General features: G+C 32.9%; 1 protein-coding gene across 2 annotated transcripts; it reads right to left on the reverse strand.

Moving 5' to 3' along the window:
• Positions 1-12,247: 12,247 nt before the first annotated feature.
• LOC131623708 (putative nuclear RNA export factor SDE5) lies at positions 12,248-17,667 on the reverse strand. 2 transcript variants are annotated; one of them, XM_058894735.1, is made up of 12 exons: positions 17,550-17,667; positions 16,354-16,934; positions 15,947-15,972; positions 15,523-15,600; positions 15,051-15,124; positions 14,605-14,858; positions 14,140-14,222; positions 13,940-13,996; positions 13,452-13,519; positions 13,235-13,335; positions 13,055-13,125; positions 12,248-12,927 (listed from the first exon to the last, which is right to left on the reverse strand). In XM_058894735.1, exons 2-12 carry the CDS (start codon positions 16,913-16,915, stop codon positions 12,811-12,813), a joined length of 1,491 nt encoding a protein of 496 aa, XP_058750718.1. In that variant the 5' UTR covers positions 16,916-16,934; positions 17,550-17,667; the 3' UTR covers positions 12,248-12,810. The 2 variants fall into 2 exon arrangements, with proteins under 2 accessions (XP_058750718.1, XP_058750710.1); XM_058894727.1 differs by lacking the exon at positions 17,550-17,667 and adding an exon at positions 17,032-17,474.
• Between the last annotated feature and the right edge of the window lie 6,011 nt (positions 17,668-23,678).

Below are 23,678 nucleotides of genomic sequence, written 5' to 3' on the forward strand. Positions count from 1 at the left end.
CTAAACAAAAGGGCTTTTGTATTTCTTCGGCGTTAAGTTATTAGAATTGGAATATTATTCAATAGCTTCTTCGGTTTTTCTTGATGGAATTTATTTAGACTACATTTTCTAGATGTTTTCTTTTTCTATTAATAATGACCTTACAATATTTCTCAATAAAAATTGTTGACTAGAAAAGAAACAATATATAGTCAACCGGAATAATAATTTCAATTTTGAATTTTACAATAATGCAAAATATTCAAAATTAGAATTAGAAGTTCTTATACATCTATAAATGGACATTTTGAGATTTTATGATATTGATTTATGTTATATAATTTTAAAATCATTTTTTTTAAAGCGTATTACATTCTACGTATTATATTCTATGATAATTCTTCCAAAATAAAATTATTATTTTCAACATAAAAATTAATTTTGATTATTTCTTTGGAATATTATGTTTTTAGGTATATGGAGTTAAAGATGTTAGAAGAGTTGGATTTATAAACTATTGGAATATTGATGCCGACTTTCTGAAACTTTTTCCATGGAGCAAAGATTTTAACCCTCGTCGACTAAAGCAAACCTATGTTTATGTTTGGGTGAGAATACATGAATTATCTCAAGAATATTGGAGACTAAGAATAGTTTTTGTCATTGCATGTAGCATTTGGACCCCTATGTGCACTGACTCTGCAATGAGTAAAGATGGTTTCAATAGACCTTTTAGCCATTTTGTGAGGGTTTTGGTGGACTTGGACCTAACCATAGAGTTAAGATACAAGGTACTAGTAGAAAGACAATGTTAAGTTTTCTTTGTTGAACTTGAATATGAAAATATACATATTTTTTTTACATTGTGTAATACTATTGGACATATCTATGAAGTTTGCAAAAGAAGAGAGTTAGATGGTCAACAATCTGAAAATGAGAAGAAGATGAAAGAGATTAAGAAAGTTTATAAGCAATTGGATAACGCCACTCATCATGATGTAGTGCAATGTGTAACGCCCCGAATTTTAGTCCAAGGCATTAGTTAAAAAACTATATTTACTTTAAAATATGCTACAATTTATTTCTATTATAAAATTATAATTACAAGTTTGGAAATAGGGTTAAATACACAACTCCCCCCTGTAATATTAGCGATATTCGCTTTAAGCCCCTGTAAAAGATTTTTTTTTAAAAGCCCCCTTACAATTTCAAGATTCTCTCAAATACACCCCTAACTGCAATGTGGCAGTAAAGATTCTCTCTAATTGCCCAGGTGGCAGTGCACGTGGTATTTTTGTGTTCCACGTGTAATTTTTAATTTAACTTTCTTTATTATTTTGTTCCACATGGATTTTTAACTTTTTTTTATTAATAGTTTTTTAGGTTTTTTTAAATAATTTTTATTAATATTAGTAATGAATTGTTTTTTTAATTTCTAAATTTTAAAAATGTAACATTTGGGCCATAGCCCAACGTATGTGACAAGCAGCCCAGTTACTAAACTTATTTTCAATTCGTAAATTCTAATGCATCACTTCTTTTATAAACACTAATGTTTATTCAGTGGAAATCGATGTGGGACTCAAAACATGTTGTTCACAACACATGCATGCACCAGGTTCATAACTCTTCTAAAACCGATTCTCTCTCTTAACTTCAAACCTTCCAAACTTCCATCATTGTGTTACTGCTTCACATACCTTGAAATCACCGTACATTCAACAACAACATTAAACTGATTTCACGCATCAGCAACACCGACACGGAGGGGCGCTGGATAATACTCATAATACTCTCTTAACACCACTTCCATAAAATTTGCTTTCACTATGAGCAACTATTACAGGTTACAGGTTTCTTAAATTCATCCATAAATATCTCTTGAGAAACTGGCTTACTCAAATAAGTTCCATGTTTAGAAAGCAGTGCTAGTGCTAATTCTACAATGTTGTTAATAACCTACACAAAGAATCATAAGCCACAATGTTCCAAACATTATAGTGATATTAATGGCTATATAATTTTGCTGAGAGCTTGAATTGGCTACCCAAGGATTAGAAGTAGGAGGAATCCCTTGATCAACATTGAGTTTACTAAGAGCTTGGATCATAATTACTATTTTAACTAATTAACATCTTTGTAAACTACATTCTAACTATGATGTACTTTCACGCACGTAGCTTATCATTGCTTGAAGTGCATACATCTTCATTGTCTTGATGTAATATCTTCTCACAAATTAAAAGTTAGTAAATATTATAAAGTGATTTAAGATGGTGAAAAAACCTTAGTATTACTAGAAGAATGATAAGCATCCATGTCATCATTACTAGAAGCATATACGGTTTACTTTTGTTGAATTTCAAATGACCATTCTTTTGGTAGTAGAAATCTTTTATGGTTTGTCTTGATGTAAGATGAAGAGGAAAAGGAAGGGTAAAGAGACCTAGACAGTAAAGAGACAGTGTAAGTCTTTTTTCAAGACTTTAAACAGAAACAAGAAAACTCCACAAGGTTTTTTCACTCTTTCATCATTGTCCTAATTTTAGAATACTGATTGAGTTGTTAGCAGGTGTTGGTTTTAGAGTAACAGGATGATTAATGGTGTAATTGTATGGAAGAGGGTATTCTGAGAGTCCCACATCAAAATTTTAGTAAAAAATGAAAGAGGTTATAAATGATTGTATCACATATTGTGTTAATTCAGTATTAATTGGGCCTCGTGTATAATAACATGGGTTTAGGCCCAAATTCTAAAATTTTAATATTTAATAATTAAAAAATAATTATTATTAAACGAAATAATAAAAGTAAGAATTAACGAAACATTAAAAAATACATAATTTAAAAAATACAAATAAATAATACACGTGGATTTTTACAAGTAATTAAAAAATAAAAAATTCCACCTAGACTGCCATGTCACAAGCAAAATGGAATCTGAAGTCAAATAGTGTGCACGGGGGACTATAGTGAGGGAATCTGGATATTACGAGGAAAATTTTACAAAAAAAACTTTACCAGGGGCTAAAAACAAATCTTGCAAAAGAAGAGAGTTAGATGGTCAACAATCTGAAAATGAGAAGAAGATGAAAGAGATTAAGAAAGTTTATAAGCAATTGGATAACGCCACTCATCATGATGTAGTGCAATGTGTAACGCCCCAAATTTTAGTCCAAGGCATTAGTTAAAAAACTATATTTACTTTAAAATATGCTACAATTTATTTCTATTATAAAATTATAATTACAAGTTTGGAAATATATGTAATTTAAAATAAAACAAATGAGTTTGATAAAAACCCAATTTTCTTCATGTGATCACATGAAACATCTCACCATATCCACTTCATATCTTCAAGTTTATTGGTACCTAAAATATTGGTTGTAAGGGGTCATTCTTCCATCACCCATATCAAATCAAACAAAACATACAGTACGATATTATAAAACAGATCATACAAAACATAATATCTTAAGAGAAATCAAATTTGCTAGACTTATTATTTTAGGATTATCTTTAGGTATGAATATGCATGCTCTTAGAATTATATGATCCAAATATAATCAGCCCGCTACTAAGACACCACACAGAATTCATCCCATATCAATGAAGAAAATAACTCACCACTAAGGCAATCCGCCACTAAGGTAGTCCACCACAATGGCAACCCGTCACTAAGGCAAACAATGCATATGTCATGAAATAATGATGCAAATCCGACCACTTAGGCTATGTTTGGGAGTTCGGAGGGGAAGGGAGGTGAGGGCTTTAGAAAATAGGAAGAATTGAGTGAAAAGAATAAAAAGATTTTGGGTATGAGGGTTTTGGATGATTTGATTTTATTCATAACACCAAAAACCCCATAAAATGGGGGAACTCAAAAATTGTATTGAAGGAGGGTTTTGGAGGGTTTCCATAAATTTTGCAAATATCGTTTAGGTTGTTATACTATTTTGAAAATTAAAATTTTTGTAACGATAATGAGTCTTTTATCATTCTAAACAAAATCATTTTTTCAAAAAATATCAAATATTTTTCTTTATTATTTTAAAAATTCGATTTCGGAAGCCTTCCCCTCCCCTCCCCTCCAAACTCCCAAACATAGCCTTAGGCAATCATACAGTCCAAATAACAACACATCATGATGCACATGACTAAAATCACAACTTCTTAATAATCAATCTTACCACTTAGGCAAACACAACTCAAGCAATATGCAAACACTTACATACATTTATAATGTACAATCAAATCAGCACGATTCATCGGATTCACATCGCGCCCACACATAATAATAACAAACCACAAACAACACAATACTTCATCCACATCACATCAGCACACTCAAAAGAACAATATATAAAATTAGTATTCCTATTTCTAAATTACTGAATAACTATATTTCAATTATCCTTTTCTCTTTAGAACAATTATACATTATATCATTCCATTCTATAATACCTAACTATTAGTTTCATTATAATCAATATGGGGAAGTGCTCTTACCTTAGACGTTTTTCTTTCCAGCCGCATTTAAAGATCAACCCGAGCAAGATTATGTCTTTATCATGCTTCCACATATTGATTCACGTCCATATGCATAATTTTTACCCATCCTCTAATCGTTTCGTTTTCGATAATTTATGAATAAATATTTAAAAAAACGATATTAAAATACACTAAAAATACCAATTTCAAAATTAGATAAAAGAAAATTACCCCCAAAAAAATTCAAACTTGATAAAAATATTGCTTATGTTCTTCCGATCGTTTTGGCGTTGGTTTCGTGCAAATCAGAGTTACTGTGAGGAAGATACGAACAAAACACCGATACTAATCAAATTGAGAAAACGATAATTTAAACGAGGTACAAGAAAGTCTAAAAAATATAACAAATAGAAATATTTAACCTAGTAATCGATATAAATAACATACTGAAGTTTGAGATGAATTGGAGAAACTTTTTTGCACAGCTGATTTGACACCGAAACAGGAGAATTTTTAATTAAAATTTTATTTTGTTCACAAGAGGAGGGGAGAGATTTTAAAACTAATTTACCTTTTAACACTTGAAATATTATAACACTCATTCTAAATAAAATAAAACCAAAGTGATATTCACATAAAAAATTGTCAATTCTTAAACAACATAGATAATCAAACACAAAATATTTAATATTTCAAATAATCTAAAATATATTAAAGTGTAAATAAAATATTGATAACTTTTTTACAATAATTATATGATCTATGATCAAATGAATCATTTTAGTATCTTGATGATCCATCTAATATTATTAAATATTTATAAAATTAAATTATAGATTATATATATATATATATATATATATATATATATATATATATATGTAATACAACACAACAACTTATTAAACAATTAAATTCTTAAAACAAAATAATGAATGAAAATGAACAAAATAAACCACATGAAAAAATAAAGAAAGTTGAGTCAGTATATTAATAAAAATAATGGAGTTTGTAAAAAAAAAAAAGGAATTCTAATAAGGGGACAAAAATTGATGTATAATATTTATTAAGAACAATTTAAGATTTTAATAAAAAGGTGAGGGTAATTTTTGTCACTATGACAAAAATATATTTTATCATAGCACTTCTCCCTCCCATCCCTTTGAAATTTATACGCTTTAGGGGGAATGAAAAACTACTCTAGTAGAAAATATGATTACCTCTTATCTCCTCCCCCTTCCCTCATAAAAAACTGAATCAAACATACTCAACTTAACATATTTCCTCCCTTTCTCTCCAAAATCTTCCAAACGGATCCACCATTATAAATTTATGATAAGACAAAATATTTAATTTTTTTCCGATAAAATAATAGTATCCATGTGATCCTTTTCGCATATGGATTTTATGCATTTGTTATATTACATACAAAATTATTTAATAAATAGTTAAGATATAAATCACTAAATTATTTTAAAACTTTTATAATACCACACTTGAAAATTTAATGTAATTTAATTTTATATGTTGTTCATAACTCTTATCCATTTTTTCTTGATAATATGAATGACCCAATTTTTTTTAAAAAAATGTTATACTAATTTCGAAAAAAATAATATGTCATTAATGAATATGTTATCATTGATTTTCAATAAATTAAAAACATATTTAAGTTTTTACACTCCATACTCAATAAATTCATATATTAATAGACATAATAATGTGCACACACTTGAATTTTTAAATATGATTAGTGCTTGTGCAACAAAACTCAGTCAATCATCGCAAAAATGGAAAATATGTACTTGAAGAAGGATAATATATGTAAAAATTATTGGTAATAAGGTGTATATACTTAGGTTATTGTCGACACTTTATGATACAATAATTTTGTACTAATCAAAAAGTACGGATGTGTGTGTCCCTCCTACAAAGGCATTAAGACTCAGAGACCTTTTTAGGTATATAACACGTTTAGGTAGTGAGGGCATGCTCGGAGAAATTTCTAGAGCAACATGTACACTTTTAGGAATTTCTACACTAGACAATTTTGACGTGAAGACTGACAAAGATGAAGACAAATTTGAATATGATATAAAATTGGACATAAGGTGTTTACTGCAAGATCTAACAGGTCTTCTAATGGCAACATGATCATCTATATCAGGATACAAAATACGAATCTCATAAATAGAGATTGACTTACCTTTCCTTTTCTTAAGAGGTTGATCATTCCCTAGTTCAAATTCTTAACAGTGTTGAGATTAGGGGTGGCAAAACGGGCCGTGGCCCGCGGGGCCGGCCCGCCACCCGCCAAAAAATAGCGGGTTGATGTTTGGATTATAGGCCCGCCGCTCGCCAAAGCTCGCCCCGCAAAAACCCGCCGCCCGCCATACCCGCCCCGCCAAAGCCCGCCGCCCGCCAAAACCCGCCTCTCCTCCAAAATTCACTCTTTTTTTAGTTAATTCTAGTAATTTTAATTCTTAATGGTTTATTTTATACATTTATTTATAAATATATGTAATATTTTTTTAAGTAAATTAGTTAAAAAGTTGCTTTTATAAAAAATTGTTTTAAAAAATAAGTGAAAATTTTTATTAAAAGGTAAAAAAAACCTATTAATCTATTAAAAAAATATAAATAAAAATAGGCGGGTAAGCCCGCCGCCCGCCAACCCGCCATCTTGGCGGGGCGGGCATGACTTTTATGCCCATTTTACTTGGCGGGCATGCCCGCCCCGCTCGTTTTTTGGCGGGCATAAAGCGGGGCGGGCGGCGGGCGGGGCGGGCGGCCCGTTTTGCCACCCCTAGTTGAGATGTTGACTCATTCCTTTCTTTGTGGTGCTTTTTTACATAAAACTTCTTTTTCCAAGTCTTGTTTCATACTTCAAATTTGTTCTCTTTAAGTGACTCATTATTTTGTGAAATTTAAATTAGATCATCATTATCATCGTTTTCAAGATTCTCATTCTTTTCTACATGAGAAGATGTACGCTCAAATTCACCAAATTCCTTACTAATAACATGAGTATGGTCAAATGAAGAATCATGACCAATTTATGTTGGTGCATAAGTGTTAGTCTTAGAACTTTATGGTACAGGAAAAGATAAATTATTTAAAAAAATCCATGTCCTCGATTTGAAACGAGTTTTCCTTTATATTATCCCTTGAAGACGAGTGTCATAAAAAAATGTTTATTTTCAAAGAATGTAACATCCATAGTGATAAATATTTTCTTATTTTTTGGATCAAAACACTTATATCCCTTATGGGTTGGGGAGTATCCAACAAAAACACATTTTATATCACGTGGTTCAAGTTTTCCAATATTTTTATGTTCATGAACAAAGAATGTGCAACCAAATATTTTTAATGTCAAATCAATTGAAACATGAGTACTAGAAAAATATTCTTTGAAAGTATTAATTGGAGTTTAAAAATTGAGAACATTGGAGGGAATTATGTTAATTAAATATGCAGCTGTTAAAACAGCTTTGCCCCCTCACCCCACAAATAGTTTAGTACTTTACTTGAGAAAAGTAAAGCTCTAGCAATCTCTACTAAATGTCTAATTTTTCTTTCGCCAACTCCATTTTATTGAGGAGTATAAGGACATGAACTCTCATGTATAATCTCATTTTTAAGGAAAAAGTCACCCAAAATAATGTTAAAATATCCCTTGACATTATCACTTCTAAAGACTTGAATATTTGTTTAAAATTGGGTCTACACCATTGTAACAAAATCCTTTACAACCTGACAAACATTTGAGAAATGAGAACACTTGGTTATTATGAGAAATGAGAACAATGAATCACAACCATTAAATTTTGATTTGTTGATTTTAATGAACTGGATTGGTTTCTCTTTCTATGTTGATTTAAAATAAATATTAAGGATCATAGAAAGAGAAACTAATCCAGTTCATTAAAATCTACAAATCAAAATTTAATGGTTGTGATTCATTGTTCTCATTTCTCATAATAACCAAGTGTTCTCACTTGAGTCGTCCCCTGTGTGTGAGAGAGAGAGAGAGAGGGAGAGAGAGAAAGTGTACTTGTACAGTTATGACCCCAAACATCATTGTGAATAATAGAAAAAGATTTTAATGGTTTATAAGGTTGTATTAGAAGTTAGGAACAATGATATTTTGCAAACTCACATGCTTCACATTTAAACAAAGAAAAATTCTTATTATGAAATAACTTAGGAAACAAGAGTTTTAAGTAATGAAAACTAGAATGACCTAATCGTAAATGCCATAACATAACGTTGTCATCATTATTATTTAAAAAAACTCAAAGTAGTAACTTATTGTTTTTAAAGGTAGTCGTGATGCAGATCCCGTGTCAAAGTAGTAGCGTTATCCACTCTCCTTATCATTACCAATCATCTTCCCCGAGTTTAAATACTGAAAGACACAGGGAGATCAAAAAAAATTAGTTTGACAATTTATATCTTAGGCTAATTTAGTGACGAACATTATATTACATGATAAGTTTGGAACATGAAAAACATCTTTAAGAGTTAACACTGGAGACAACACAACTAACCATTTACCTCCAATGGTTGAACAAAAGTCATTTATGATTTTTATTTCTTGATTACATGCACATGGACTACATGAACAGAACAACGTGGATTCATCTGTCATGTGATCAGAGACACCTGGATCTACTATTCAAGTATGACTGATACTAACACTAAGAAATGCATAATTACCTTTTGTTGTTATATAGTAAGAAAAAGTTGGAGACTCGAGGATTTTGAACAATTTTTTAGTTGTTCTATAGTAAGTGGAAGCTGAGTCGAAGAGGATTGATGCCCTTGATCAGAATCACTAGCCTGAAATGCACGACCACATTTCTTCTTCCAATTAGGAGGCTTGCCTTTGAGCTTCCAACAAGTTTCACATGTATGACATTTGCACCTGCAGTGATAACACCAAGGAACTTTGTCTGACCTTTTTCCCTCGTTGAAGTTCCTAGTAGCCAAAGCTTGGCCTTCAAATTTAGAGCTTCGTGGTGTCTTACCCATCATAATTTCTTGTCATGCTCCCTCACTTCTTAATTCTGCAAAAATTTCACAAAGAGTTGGCAATGGCATTTTCGTAAAACTCGACCTCTTACCTCATCAAGATCTTTACTCAGCTCAGCGAGAAACATGAAGACGCGATCATTTTCTTGCCTCTTAAAAAACACAACACTATCTTCTGCACATCTCCAATTGTTATCATAATAGAGATCTAACTCATGCCATATGGTAAACTACTTATTGTAATAAACAGTTACTCTTCTGTCACCTTGTCTAGCATGCCATAAATTTGATTTTAAACCAAAAATTTGAGAGGAGTTTTGAATATCAGAGTATGTTTCTTTATTAGCTTCTCACACATCCTGGCAAAAACATGTAAGGCTTATCTATTCTACTTTTCAAAGAGCTTACCAACCAAGCAATAATCAAGGAGTTTTCAGACTTCCAGTGTTTGTAAAGAGTGTCTTCTCTCGCGGATAAAGTTACTACTCCTAGGAGATAAGGGGCACCCATCTCACCACAAGGGGCCCCTACCCCACTTCTATAACTGCATGGGGCGCCCACCCCTTAATGGTGTGGCCCCCGCCCCAACTTTTTTTTATTTCTTTGCTGCGTTATTTTCTTCGTGGTTTTTCCAGCCATTTTTCTCTTCTTTCTCAGATTAATTTCAACCAATTTAATCAACTCCATAATAATTCCATCAACAATTAATCGTTCACAGAACATCAACTTAATTTCCACCAACAATCAACAGAGGACAACAATTACCAGCACAACAAAATCAACATAACCACACATGTATAAACCACTTTTTCAACACATAGGCAATAATTCGTACAACCCAACCCACATACAGTTCATCATAAACCCGATTATAGAGATTGAACCCCACCCTTACCTCGGAATGATGGTCTCTCCATAATTCTCCGGTCGAATCCGCTTTACCGCCGCTTCCAATATTCGTGCTCTGCAACTTCTGTATTCTTCTTCTCTACAATCCCTTGTTCCTCTTTTTCACTGCGTACCGTACAAAAACCTATTTCCTCCTTTCTTTTTAATTTCAACCACCCAAAAATAATACTCTTAATGAGCCTATTATTTACACCTCCTTATATGCTATTTAACACACAACAACTAAATGCAATTAAATAAAATAATATTCTCATAAAACTAATATTATTTCTAATATTAATTCTCCAACTAATCCGACCATCCACTTAACAGCTCTAGTCAACATTTCAATCCAATTACGCCTTTAGAATAATACCCATAATTCCCAACTTCAACTAATTCCAACAAATAAACCCTTAATTAATTTGATTAAACAATTAATTAAATTCGGGGCGTTACACCTCTCACTTTCAATCACCGCAATGATGTCTCACAATAACAATCTCAGTTATTGATATTGATAGCCATTTACCTTAATCTTCAATTACAAGAAATATTAGATTAAGAACCTCTTAATCAAGAATACTTGATCTTGCTTAAAAGCTTCGATCAAGAACAATAGCTTGAAATACAAGCAACGCACACTTAGAACAATGTATCAACGATACCTAAGTGACATACATACATTCAATACTTAACAACTTATGAATGCATGACAGAGCTTACAACTCAAAAGCAGGCCTACTCTTTTATCAGGATGATATTAGAGAGGCTCACAATTTACACACAAACCCTAACTTATTCCCTGTATGTTCTGCCTTTCAAATAGGTTTGTAGTCTTCTATTTAAAGCACACATCTGGACTGGATTTAGGCTTCAAAACGCATCAAGGAGACAACTAGAAATCTACAATATCTTTTCCATAAAAATAGGTCTTCAACCATTAGTTTCCTAAATATTCTCCATATTTAGAAACTATGAATACATCTTCAAAACAAATAAAATATTTTATCCTCAAATTTAGTGTCACATTAGATTGCATAATATTCTCTAAATATTCTGCATATGTAACATCAAAAACAGAATCCAAAAGCCCAATTTAACACTTAGTCATGATGTCAGATGATCCAGCATAAGTCATCTTGTTCGACATGTTATACCAGTTGCAGCTGATAGAACATCTTGTTCAACATAATTTTCAGCATATATTTTCTACAAGTTAGATCAACTTATTTAATCTGTTGCTGTCTAATTTATTTTACTAAAATTAATGTCAATTATAGAATCTGAGAATTCACAAATGCTTTTATAATTTATTCCTTAGCCAAAGACTTATTTTTATAATGAGAATACAATTTTCTCCATGCATGAAGGAAAAATTTATGGGCTAAATATGATTGTGATCCTCTTAAATATCTCATATTTTATTTTTAATCTCTTAAAAAAATTTCTTTACAGAATAGTCCTCCTAAAACTTTTCACCCACACTTTTGGCCTCTCCTGCAACTTAGCGATAGAATTAACGACAACTTACTATTTAGCGACTAAATTAGCGACAGTTTTAACAAGAGAGACAAAAAATGTGGATGAAAATTTTAAGGACTATTCTTTAAAGAAATCTTTTGAGGGACTAAAATTGAAATATAAGATATTTAAGAAGACCACAAACATATTTAATCCAAAAATTATTACATTAAAAATAAAAGGACATAATTGAATTCTCTAGAATTACCTAGAAAAACAATAAAAAAAGGAAAATAAATATGAAAAATAAATATTGATGTATTTTCCAACAATAAATATTATAAATAGAGTACCAACAATTGATACTTACGCATGACACTTAATAGAATATAAAGTCCATTTTATAATTCAGCTGGGTAAGTTTGACATATTTCATCCATCTAGAAGTGTTTATAGTCATGCCTAGAGAATGAAGCCATAATCACCACATGTTCTAATTCTTAAACCGTTAGCTCCCCCAACAACAACATATTTTGACCAATACTATTATCGTGACTGACTCCAACCAAACTTAAGTACTTTTCAACATGCAAATTATAATCTTGAAGAATATATCATTCATATGAACTCAACAGAGTCAAAGCTTCATATGCCTTACATGCAAGTGAAACAACTTTTGCATTTCACAAGCATGGACAATCAATGTTCAATGTTTACAGAATCACAAGTGCCAAACAAAAGACAAAACAATGCTCATTGATTTGGATCTTTATACTCATGAAAACTATATGGAACCAAACAACCAACTCACTCCCACAACCTCAAAATTCCAAAATTGACCAACTGTTAACTGCTAACACATCACGGAAGTTAGGCGGCCATTCATTGTTAGCTAGTAAGTAATCAGGCTTTCGCATAATAAACCGCTATTCTTAGTTCAAAACAAAATTGCTATGCTTTGAAAAAACTCAGCTGTTTTCGGTCAATGTTATCTAAGCGGATCAATATTGTTCCAGCCGTTTCTCCTTCGACCCACTTTATAGACTCTTGCTCTAATAGTTTCAATACCTGTCCAAAATCAAAGACCATATTCATCAGTAATTTTCTAGTGATTTTGAAATACAAAAATATCATTGGCACATTGAAAATAAACATAAACCGTAAAGTTAAGCTTCTAAAAATCACTCATTCTTACCAGTCGTCTGCAAGACCTTTTTTTGTTAGCTTGGTCATTTGCATCAAAGATAATCTTGAGGTGGTCGAATGCTAATGAAGATACAGGATTGTTAAAATAAAACCGTGTAAAATTAACAGGAGGAAATTTAACAAGGTTCAATAGTTATAAACTTATTAGTAGATCAGTATCATAACTTACATGAAAAACCAGAAAGAGAAGAAAGATGACACTTCAGTAACCTAACAGCTTCCTTAGGGTCATGCTCATGCAAGTCGAGTTCTAGGGGGGGTTCTGAATCCCTGCCGACAAATATAATAAAAGCAATATTGTCAACTATCATACAAAATTTTCAGGTTAACCCCCTTGAAAAGAAGAAAAAAGAAAGTAAAATGAAAAGTAAGCACGATTAGATCACCTAGTTTGAAGAATCATTTTGCTAGATTCTTCGTCAGCTTCACGTGCCTTATTCTTGTAAAATTGTCCCTGGGAAACACCATAGCATACAGCAGTGAAATGGCAACATTTGAGTAACACGGGTAATTATATGTTAAAACTGGACACATATCTGCTGTGGTTAAGGCATATATAATCATTGAGAAGAAATTGTGATATTATAAATTAAATGTAGTAACCTCTTTCTCATTTCAAACACATGCTTTCTAAAATATCGGTGTCTAATCACAAATGCTCAAAGGAGCCCTTTACAATATAATATTAGTAAGAAAGAACTGAATGTAAGATGAGCACGCCGATCGGAAGACAAAAGAAAGCAGCACTAACAGAAGTGCAGAACAAAAGAACAGACATAGCAACGAACCAGAGGTTCAGATGTCATGAACAAATTCTATGTTTATCATATCATCAAGCAAATTATGGCCAGGCACATTTCAATTAAAACCTTACCTTTTCAAGAAGTTTTTCAGCTTTGATTTGCTCTCCCTTCGCAAATGCTTCAACAGCCTAAAGTGACAAGTGAACCATGAGTATATGTGTACTTTACAGGGTCCAAACCAAAGATCAGAACACCGAGTTAACTGTATTTAACAATCAAATATGGGACAACAGTATAATCTCCATAAGTTGGAAAGAGTAATGCAACATACAGCTTTATAGTATTCCTTCATTGTCACCCGATATTCCTTCACAGCTTTTCGCACGCATTGGTAATCTGCTTCATCCTCAGCATCTGCCACACACAACACTCAAGCTTATAAAACATAATAATATATTTCGAAGGAAGAGAGACAGAAATATCCATATTATGCGCCAAGAAGTACAAGGGAAAAATAAAAGAATAGTGAACAGATTTTGCTTCTAAGAATGTATTGAGCAATTCTTCTACTTAGAAAAACCAAAACTTCCGATACTGCCACGGTGAGTGCAGCATAAAAATTAAATAATTGCAAGGCTCAATTCTCACCCTTAGGAAGCACAAACAAGTTTAAGCATCACAAGATACTTTTAAAAATTGAAGAAAATTCATACTCTCACAAGAGATAGATTAGTAATCAATATCAATATTTCCAAGATTGAGAATTAGGTTTGCCAGGACAATAGATAGGACTTACCATCTTCATTATCTCGTCTCCTGAAGTCCATGTTGATCTTGTATTCCTCCGCTGAATCTTTGGGAGGTTCAAACACCACGTGTCCATCTCCATAGGGTAAATTCGTATTCTCACGCCTTACATACCTCTTAGGAGGCTTCTCAACATACTCCCGGTAACTAAACAAATTAGACCAGACTTCTTTCTGAATGTCATGTCTCTCTTTTTGCCGCTGATGTACTTCCGCTTCTTTGACTGAATCTATGTTTCCATTACTGTATGGAAAAAAGAAAACACATTACCCAAAGTATGCTCTGAAGTTTGTTGAGTATGCAAGAACATAATAATAATTAAAGCAAAAGATAAACAAGAACCTCATTAATCTTTAAAAGAGAATAGGGTGATGACAGAAGTAGTGGATACTGACACAAACAAAAAAACAAAGGAGGAAAAAGAGAAAAATATACCCTCTAGTACAATTTAAATCGTTAGACTGTTTTTCAAATCCCGGTGCTTCAGATTTTCTTTTCATATCTGCAACCTATAAAAGAACATTGATTGAATATGAGGTGAGAGGCCTACTTCTAATCTTTGATGATAATCAAGTGCAAGAATAACATAACATACACAGCCATACAAAATAAGATAACATAAAATTTGAGGGGAAAAGGTAGCATATAAATATACATTTCACAACACATTATGCGCTCCATGTAAACAATTGGTAACATAAACATTCAAGTATATCACTAAACAACTGTCAATGAAAAGGCTGGTCCGTAACAAAGAACTTTCATTACAGAAAGTAATCTCTCTTCCTTAGTGAAGGTGGGATTTAATCCAAATCCTCACACGTATTTAAAATTATAAAGTAAAATAAGAATAAGTCTATGTAATCCAAGTGCAGCTTCAATTATAAATAATCATGTCCATACTCACCTTCCCAGGTACATCACGGACATCAGCTGGCCTTTTGTCCAAAGCCATCGCCGATCGATCTAGCAGGTTTTCCAAGCTCTGAATGATTTCAATTTATATATAAATTTAGTAAAGATAAAGCACCACAATGATGTCATACAAGTTAGAATGTCATTAGAAATTGGACATCGGAATGTCGTCAAATTAAATTATGTATATGTCAAACTAAGAAGAAAATTAGAAAAATTGAGGTTTACCGTGAATAAAGCAGAAAAAATAAATAAGTGAAAGATGATATCCTCTACAATTTACATTGATTAAATTCGATCCCTAAATGAAATTTTACATGTGAAAAAATGAAAACTTGTAGGTTGTGTTATGAGCACTGGACAAGAGGAGAAAAAGTAAGAAAAATTATCTGTGGAAGAATAACATGTTTGTGTACCTTTTTCATGTCATACCCGCAAGTTTCTGCATGTTTGCAATAAAATCAGGCAGCTGTTAATACAAACTAAAGATATAATATCACAATAATATAGTTCGGCTAACAAGTTACTTGTCTCCGACTCAGTCATGAAACTTATAATTAATAAAGGTAGATTGAATCGTCGATTTGATAACTAGTTAGCGTGGATTACTGCAAAGTAAAACCAAATTCATTTCCACTACGAAATAATGGCACATAATATAAAATCGAATGTTAAATTGGTTTAGTTAAGTCCAAGCAGAGAGCATTCTAGACTCGCATTACACCAACCCACATACAATTTTACTCTCAAAGCATATCGTAATTAAGTAAAATCGAGAGTGTTACAATATTAAAAACAACGGCAGAGTTAGAGTGATATGTACCTAGAACTTCACGTATGACATTTCTTTCCAGCTTAAACCCATCTCCAAGCATCTTGAACAAAAATTCCTCCATGTCCTCTTGAAGCTGATCGCGCTTTGAAGAATCAGCCTTTGGCTTACTCTTCTCACGCCAGATTCCAGTCACTGGCATCGTCCTCGCGTCCAACTTAGGTGGTTTAGTCGTACCGTTAAACCCATTAACCGATGGCGCGGGTTTAACATAACTCTTACCAATAACACTCGAAACAGTGCCCGCTGAAACAGGCCGAATTTTCGGCTTGAATCCTTTCCTCCCATTGAAGGAACTCTCAAAGGAACGTCCGTCCGATGACTCTGACGACACCTCCACTTTCGCATCCGAGTTACACGACTGATTCCCCGAGGTCGAGGATCCCTCCTTCATATCATACAAAATCTCCCCAGCCAAATCTATATTTCGATTCGCCTTGCAATACGCATGAGCTATATTTTCAAGAGTACACGAAGCTCCAAACACATCATACAACCGTCTTAACGCCTCGTCTTCGTCGTATACGCCACCATTCTGGCCAGCAATTTCCATCCTAATTTCACTCAAACCACTGCCAAATAAATTGATATAAAATTATAAAGAAGAATCAATCAGTAAGGGTTTGTTCCCAAACTTAAAATAGGGTTTATTTTTCTTAATACTATTACCTCTACACAATGTTGTTATAAAACTCTCAAAATCAATTTTCAGATTCCCTATAAAAGCACTTTCTTAAGTAAGTGAAAATTTCTCTCCCTAAAAACCTCCCAAACAAAGCCTAAACAAAATAAATATCCGAATCACAAAATCAGAAAACCAAACCGTTTCTCAAAACAACGCGAATAACAAAAACTGAAAATCAATAGCGAAACGCATTTCAAATTTTCAATCAAATGATAATCAGAATCTAGACGGAAATGGATTAACGAAAAAGCGAAAGCGAAATGCGTTTTCCCCGTAAATGTGAATTGCGAGAATTGCGAGAATCAAAGATGGATTGAATAGCGAAGAAAACGAGTATTGAAATTCAACAAACTCATTGATTGATTTCACTACGAAATGAACGAAATGCAATAATGGTGGAATTGAACTGAAGAGTGAAGAGAAGAGAAAGAACATTAATAAAGTAATTAATTCATTAGTTAATTAATTAGTTGATTAATTAGTTGATTGATTAATTAATTACCTGAATTGAGTTATGTTGTGTGTGCTTAGAGAATGAGAGTAGAGAGTTGATAACAATTGCTCTCAGTTTTGTTTTGAATGATATGTTATATAGGGAAGTGAAAGTGAGAATTGAATGAACAATTTTGATATAAAAAAATAATTTAAAATGTACGAAATTAGAATCTTATTAAAGAAGCAGCTTCTTTGGTAAGTTTCTTATTTTTGTTCGATTTTGTATTTGATTTTAATAAATTAATCAAAACTAAAGCAATGTAATCCAATTCTATTTATGATGAGTACATTCATTCATCTATTAATATTAGATTTATTAAAGTTAATCTTATTCTCTTTGAATTAATATTAATGTATGAATTAAAGTGAAGAAAATCACATTCATTGGATTTGTGGGGACACAACACGTTTAGATATGAGTTTATGAGAGTGTTGAGGATTTTTTTTAATAAGAGGGAGGGTTAAAGCCCAAAAAAAGGAAACAACTACACAAACTCAACAATGGGGGAAACAATTCCCTTAGCATCTAACTCTACAAAATCCTTTAAGAATTGTGGAATCTCCTTGTAGATAACAAACTTCCGCTGCAAGCAACCACGCTTAGCCAAACAATCAGCACAAGAATTTGAGTTCCTGTAAACATGAGATATCACTACGACTTCAAAAGTGGACAGAACATCCATGATTCGCCGAAGGATAGTAACACACTCGACTGTTCCCACCTTTCCGTCTTCAATGGCTTGGACGACTATCAAGGAATCAACAATGATTTCCAACTGGTTAAAGCCTAGATTTTTTTAATAGTTTTATCCCTTCTAAAACACCCCAAGATTCAACCATAAGTGCACTACAACTACCCACAAACTTGGAGAATCCTCCTTTCCATTTGTCATTATGATCATGCAAGATACCTCCACACCCAACAACTTTTTCAGTATTGCAAGCTCCATCAGTGTTGAGGAATTTAGTTACTCCCTTTTAGGGCCTTGCATGTTAAAGGTTAATCAAGAGGATTTGTGGTATAAAGTCTTATGTCATTAATATGGCTTGGAACACATGTTTATCAGTCTTGGTGGTATGACAATTTTTAGATGTTGGAAGAATTTAAACCTTGTCAAAGAAGACTTTGTAACTTTTTAAGAATATTAGTTTGATGATAATCTTAGGAGAGTAATTAGCAATGGAGATATTACTTACTTTGTGAGAGATTTAATGGGATTTTAGGGCTATTAGAGCTGTTAAAATGAGCTAGTTTATATGGGTCGGTCCACCAGGTCCAAAAAATTATAAGGTTTGGACTTTAAAATTAGAGTCCATATTTTTCAAGACTTTTTTAATCCAGTCTTGAAAACTCTGGTACCCATTTGGACCAGTCCATATGAGTCGTGGGTAGTGTAGCAGTGAAATTTGTGAGACTAGAGCATTGATTGACTTAGCTCATATGTTTTAACAGAGTCGTCATCTACGGTACGGGGGGTTTGTTATGTAAGGGGAATGTATTAGCATCCCTCACATCTACGGTACTCCGTATGTACCTTTTTGAAATATATATTATCATTGTTTATTGTTATAAAATTGTTTTTTTGTGTTTTTGTTTAAATAGAGTGAGAGGATGAGAAAAGAAGGTCTTAAAAGTGAGATTGATAAGACATCGCATCTTAGGCCTACATACCCCTTAAGGGCAATAGGGAAGTCAGAGCTTTTGTAGTTCCTCTTAAAAGGAAAATAAAAGTCAAGTGGCAAAATCTTTGGGTGTTGAGCTTTAACAATACTCAATGGTTTTTTAAAATGTTAAGCTTTAACAATACTTAACAAGTTTTTAAATGGAGCCAAGCTTTAACAATACAAGGCTAGGGTTTAATAAAAGAGGTTGGTTGAGCTTTAACAATACAAAACCAACGGTTGATTTTAAAAAAGGTTAAGCTTTAACAATACAAAACCAGTAGTTGATTTTAAAAAAGGTTGAGTGATAGGAAGTTTCCTATCAAAGCTATGAAATTAGGGTTTTCTACACTAAAAGGGAAGAACACTAAAAGCTAAGAGAATTAAAATAAAAGATAAGATAAACTTCATTGATTTGATTGATAATTTTCCCATATCTCAATGAGTACATATATAGTAGTAGAGGATAGTAACTAAAGGCCCAATAACTAATTAAAGGCCCAAATACAACTAGAATCCAATAACAATGCTAATAATATAAGTTCTATTATTACCCCATATCAATAACAATACTAATAACTATTAATATAAATTCTATAATACCCTTCTATCATTCCCGCGCGGTTCACCTGAACCTTGTCCTCAAGGTTCTAAAATTATTCCTGAATTCCATTGCTTAAACTGAACAATCATAAAAACACCTAAATTATCCACCACTGTTGCTCCTCTTTCTCTCAACACATTGAAATGGTCTTTAAATATGGAGGTGACATTTGATCCAACCAAAAATTGATTCCTCAAAACACCTATAATCTTTCCTTTAAGCCCTTGTTTGTTGACATATTGTTCATAACTACATAAAAGTATAAATCTTGTTGTTTACTTTGTAGCATCATAATCTCTTCGGCCAAACCCAACAATTACATCAAGCATGTGAATTGCATCTGAAATTGTTTTGTATATTGGCTTTGAGTGAAGAATTATTCCCATAAAGCTATGTAGAATAGAGAAAACAATAATTTATTTCCTTGTAGCATGAAAGTAAATAATGGAAACAACTATCATTGAAAAAAATAAGAGTATATCCACCGAGTGATCCAAACAACTCATCAACACCATACTGGATGGCCATAACCAAACTAGTTAGCATAGTTACCCCAAAGTATTTGTCACATGTAATTGAGAACCAGTAGACTTTGTATGCTGTCATACTAGTTTGTGGTTAACCACTTAACACCCTATGTACCATGTTCCAACTAGTTGTTTGACTTGAGCAAGTGACAATATATGAACTTTCAACTTCAGAACCAGGAGCAAAGAAGGATCGACGAACATATTCAAATAACCTGCATGGATACTACTAAGGATTGGGACGAGAAACCCACATCGAGGCAGATGAAAGATTCAAAGCAGGAGGATTTAAAGCAGTACGTGATGAAGAAGCAACACTTCCAGGAACACTTAAATTTGCAGTACTCAAAGGTCTAGATGCATTTCAAACAGAGTTTCTTAAATTTGCAGGTATAAACACCGAATGATCTAAAACTGAATTTGACGAATGGTTGTTAGTTGAGCTAGAACCACCATTCCACCTGGCAGATTGCAAACTCCTCGATAAAGCAGGAACATGACTTAAACACGGATGGCTTTGAAGAAGAAGGGCATCTACCGGTGGTACTGACCTCAAGTCCAAAGAATTATCAATAGGGTGGAACCTTGGCAACATTGGAGAATAGGAAGGAAAAAATGTATGGTAATCACCCAAGAGACAATGAACCCTTAGCAAGCCAACTGTACTGAAATACCCTAAAATAACACGTTATTATCACTTTGAGAAAGCAATAACTGACCATAAGTACTAGAAGCAACTTTAATTACAGTCGGTGCATAACTAAGTGAAACAAGTGTACCAGAACATTGATAAACAACATCAGTAGAATTTGCACTCAACAAAGATATAATAATCTTAATATATTTCCCCTTTTCACCCTTATCATTCCTACAAACTTTCTTAATCAATTCCAAAACAATCATCTGAAGCTGTTCACCCTAATCAATAGTCTTATCTATATTCGAAAACGATAATTGACAGCGCGATCCTGAAAACAATAATACAGCATAAGAAAAGCATTACGCTTACTAGATGGATCATGTTCTGATGCGAGAAACTTCTCAACGATCTCTAACGCACTGTCAAGAAATTGCTCCCCCTGAGGCGGCTTGTAAATAAACATAACTGCAGAATAGCATTCCTCCGAACAAAAGGATGACGGTGTTCGAGATTCGACAAAATCGAAGGAAGCAACGACTCAACGATCTCATATTTATTAATACGACAAAGGAACCAAAGAGTAACACCACGAAAGAACTCGTTAGGCGATTGAAGATTGTTACAGAGATTCTAAAAAGTGAGGATCGTCTCAGGGAGAACCTTACCGCGCAAATCAGTTTTGTTGGTGATTTCGAGATACAGAAGTAGAAGTTTCTGAACGGTGTGGTCGTCGCAGGTGAGAACGTAATAGATGACAGTGGTGAATAGCTGAGGAATGGTTTCACTGTTGAGGATAATCATGATTGCTTTCTTGCAAAGATCCCTAACGAGATCTTTATCTTCCGAATCTGATTCACAATATTCCTTTGGATTAACAGCTTCATCACCTACAATGTTATTAGTTAACTCCACAACTTCAACCATGTCTCTTTCTGATTTTACCTCATCCTTTCCTTTCAAATTAGACTCGTTTTCACCAGGAGTCAAATGAGAACCTGTTATATCTTCACCATCATATTTATTTATGTCTGGAGAAATATCACATACAATTTCATTTGCTGAGACTTGAGTCACTTGACAAACCAGAAAAACCATCACCATAACGGTCATCACCACCAACACCGTAATCGGATTTCACCGGATACTCGTATTGCCTTTCGTAATTCGGAATCGGCAGAATTGAAGAAGCAGTATGAATGTGAGAATACGGAGCTGTATTATACAATGATTGATTGGGATTAGGGTTAGGATGGCCATTAAGGGGGTTTCATTGTTTCTGATTGTTCCATCGATTGGGACTGTCGGTTGGTTGAAAGTTGGGGTTTCGAGGAAGTTGAAAGGGTTAGTTGCAATCAGAGGGTTGTTGTTGGAATCGAACATAGTCGTTTGGAAGAGCAGAGGTACTAAAGGTTTGGTCGCCATAGACGGTTCGCAGCTTGAAGGAAAAAAGGAAGAGGTTCTCAAAACAAGGATAATCATTTTTTTGTTGAGTTTTTCTTAAAAGAGGAATGACTCACTTGGAGATACTTACCAAAATCTCTTCTATTTTTAGAATGAGTTTGATATTGATGACAAATTGTGGAAGAGGTGTTTGTTGGTTGGAGTTGTTGATGATAATTATTGTAGTCATATGAATAAGGAGATGATGAATATGAGTTAGGATTAGGTGGATGTGGTGAATACCCATGATTTAGATACAAACTTGGTGATGATGATCGAACATGAGTGTAACAAGGTATAAAAAATTCCCATGGAAAAGATGGAAATGAAGATGTGGTAGGAGATGTAAAAGTGGGGTTTGTGGGATAGGTAGGAGGAATACTCCATGGATGATATGAAGGTGTATGATAAGGATAATCCATAGGAGAATTTGAGTACATGGATGAAAGCACCAATTGATAGGAAGTTTCCTATCAAAGCTATGAAATTAGGGTTTTCTACACTAAAGGGGAAGAACACTAAAAGCTATGAGAATTAAAATAAAAGATAAGATAAACTTCATTGATTTGATTGATAATTTTCCCATATCTCAATGAGTACATATATAGTAGTAGAGGATAGTAACTAAAAGCCCAATAACTAATTAAAGACCCAAATACAACTAGAATCCAATAACAATGCTAATAATATAAGTTCTATTATTACCCAACATCAATAACAATACTAATAACTATTAATATAAATTCTATAATACCCTTCTATCATTGAGCTTTAACAATACAAAACCATTTTCAAAACAAGTAGGGTGCAAAGCTTTAACAATACTAAACACAAAGTAAAAGAGTTTGGAAAAGAGAGTGAGTACCTTGACAATTTTAGTCAATGCCATTCTCATTCCTTTGTAGTTTTAGGCGACATCTCAAGCAATCATTCATAATGAATATCTCAAGTGTGTGTGTGTGTGATATAACATTGTGTATCATGGATACAATCAAGGGGTGAGTTCAACAATATCAAGATTGAAACTCAAAGATAAAAGTTTGATGAATAAAAGGGTGACATACCTCAATATCATTTCATGTATGTATGAATATAATGTGAAGATGGGTGGATAAATATCTCATGCATGTGGGTTAGTAGACAATGTATGTATATACAAAGACAATAATATAACCAAGGTTAAATGTACAAGGCTTTATATCAACAAGTATTTGTACAAGTGTATCAACAAGTGTATAAGTGTATGAGGATCAAAGCAACAAG

The sequence above is a fragment of the Vicia villosa genome, linkage group LG1, assembly GCF_029867415.1.
Source record: "Vicia villosa cultivar HV-30 ecotype Madison, WI linkage group LG1, Vvil1.0, whole genome shotgun sequence".
Taxonomy (NCBI): Eukaryota; Viridiplantae; Streptophyta; class Magnoliopsida; order Fabales; family Fabaceae; genus Vicia; species Vicia villosa.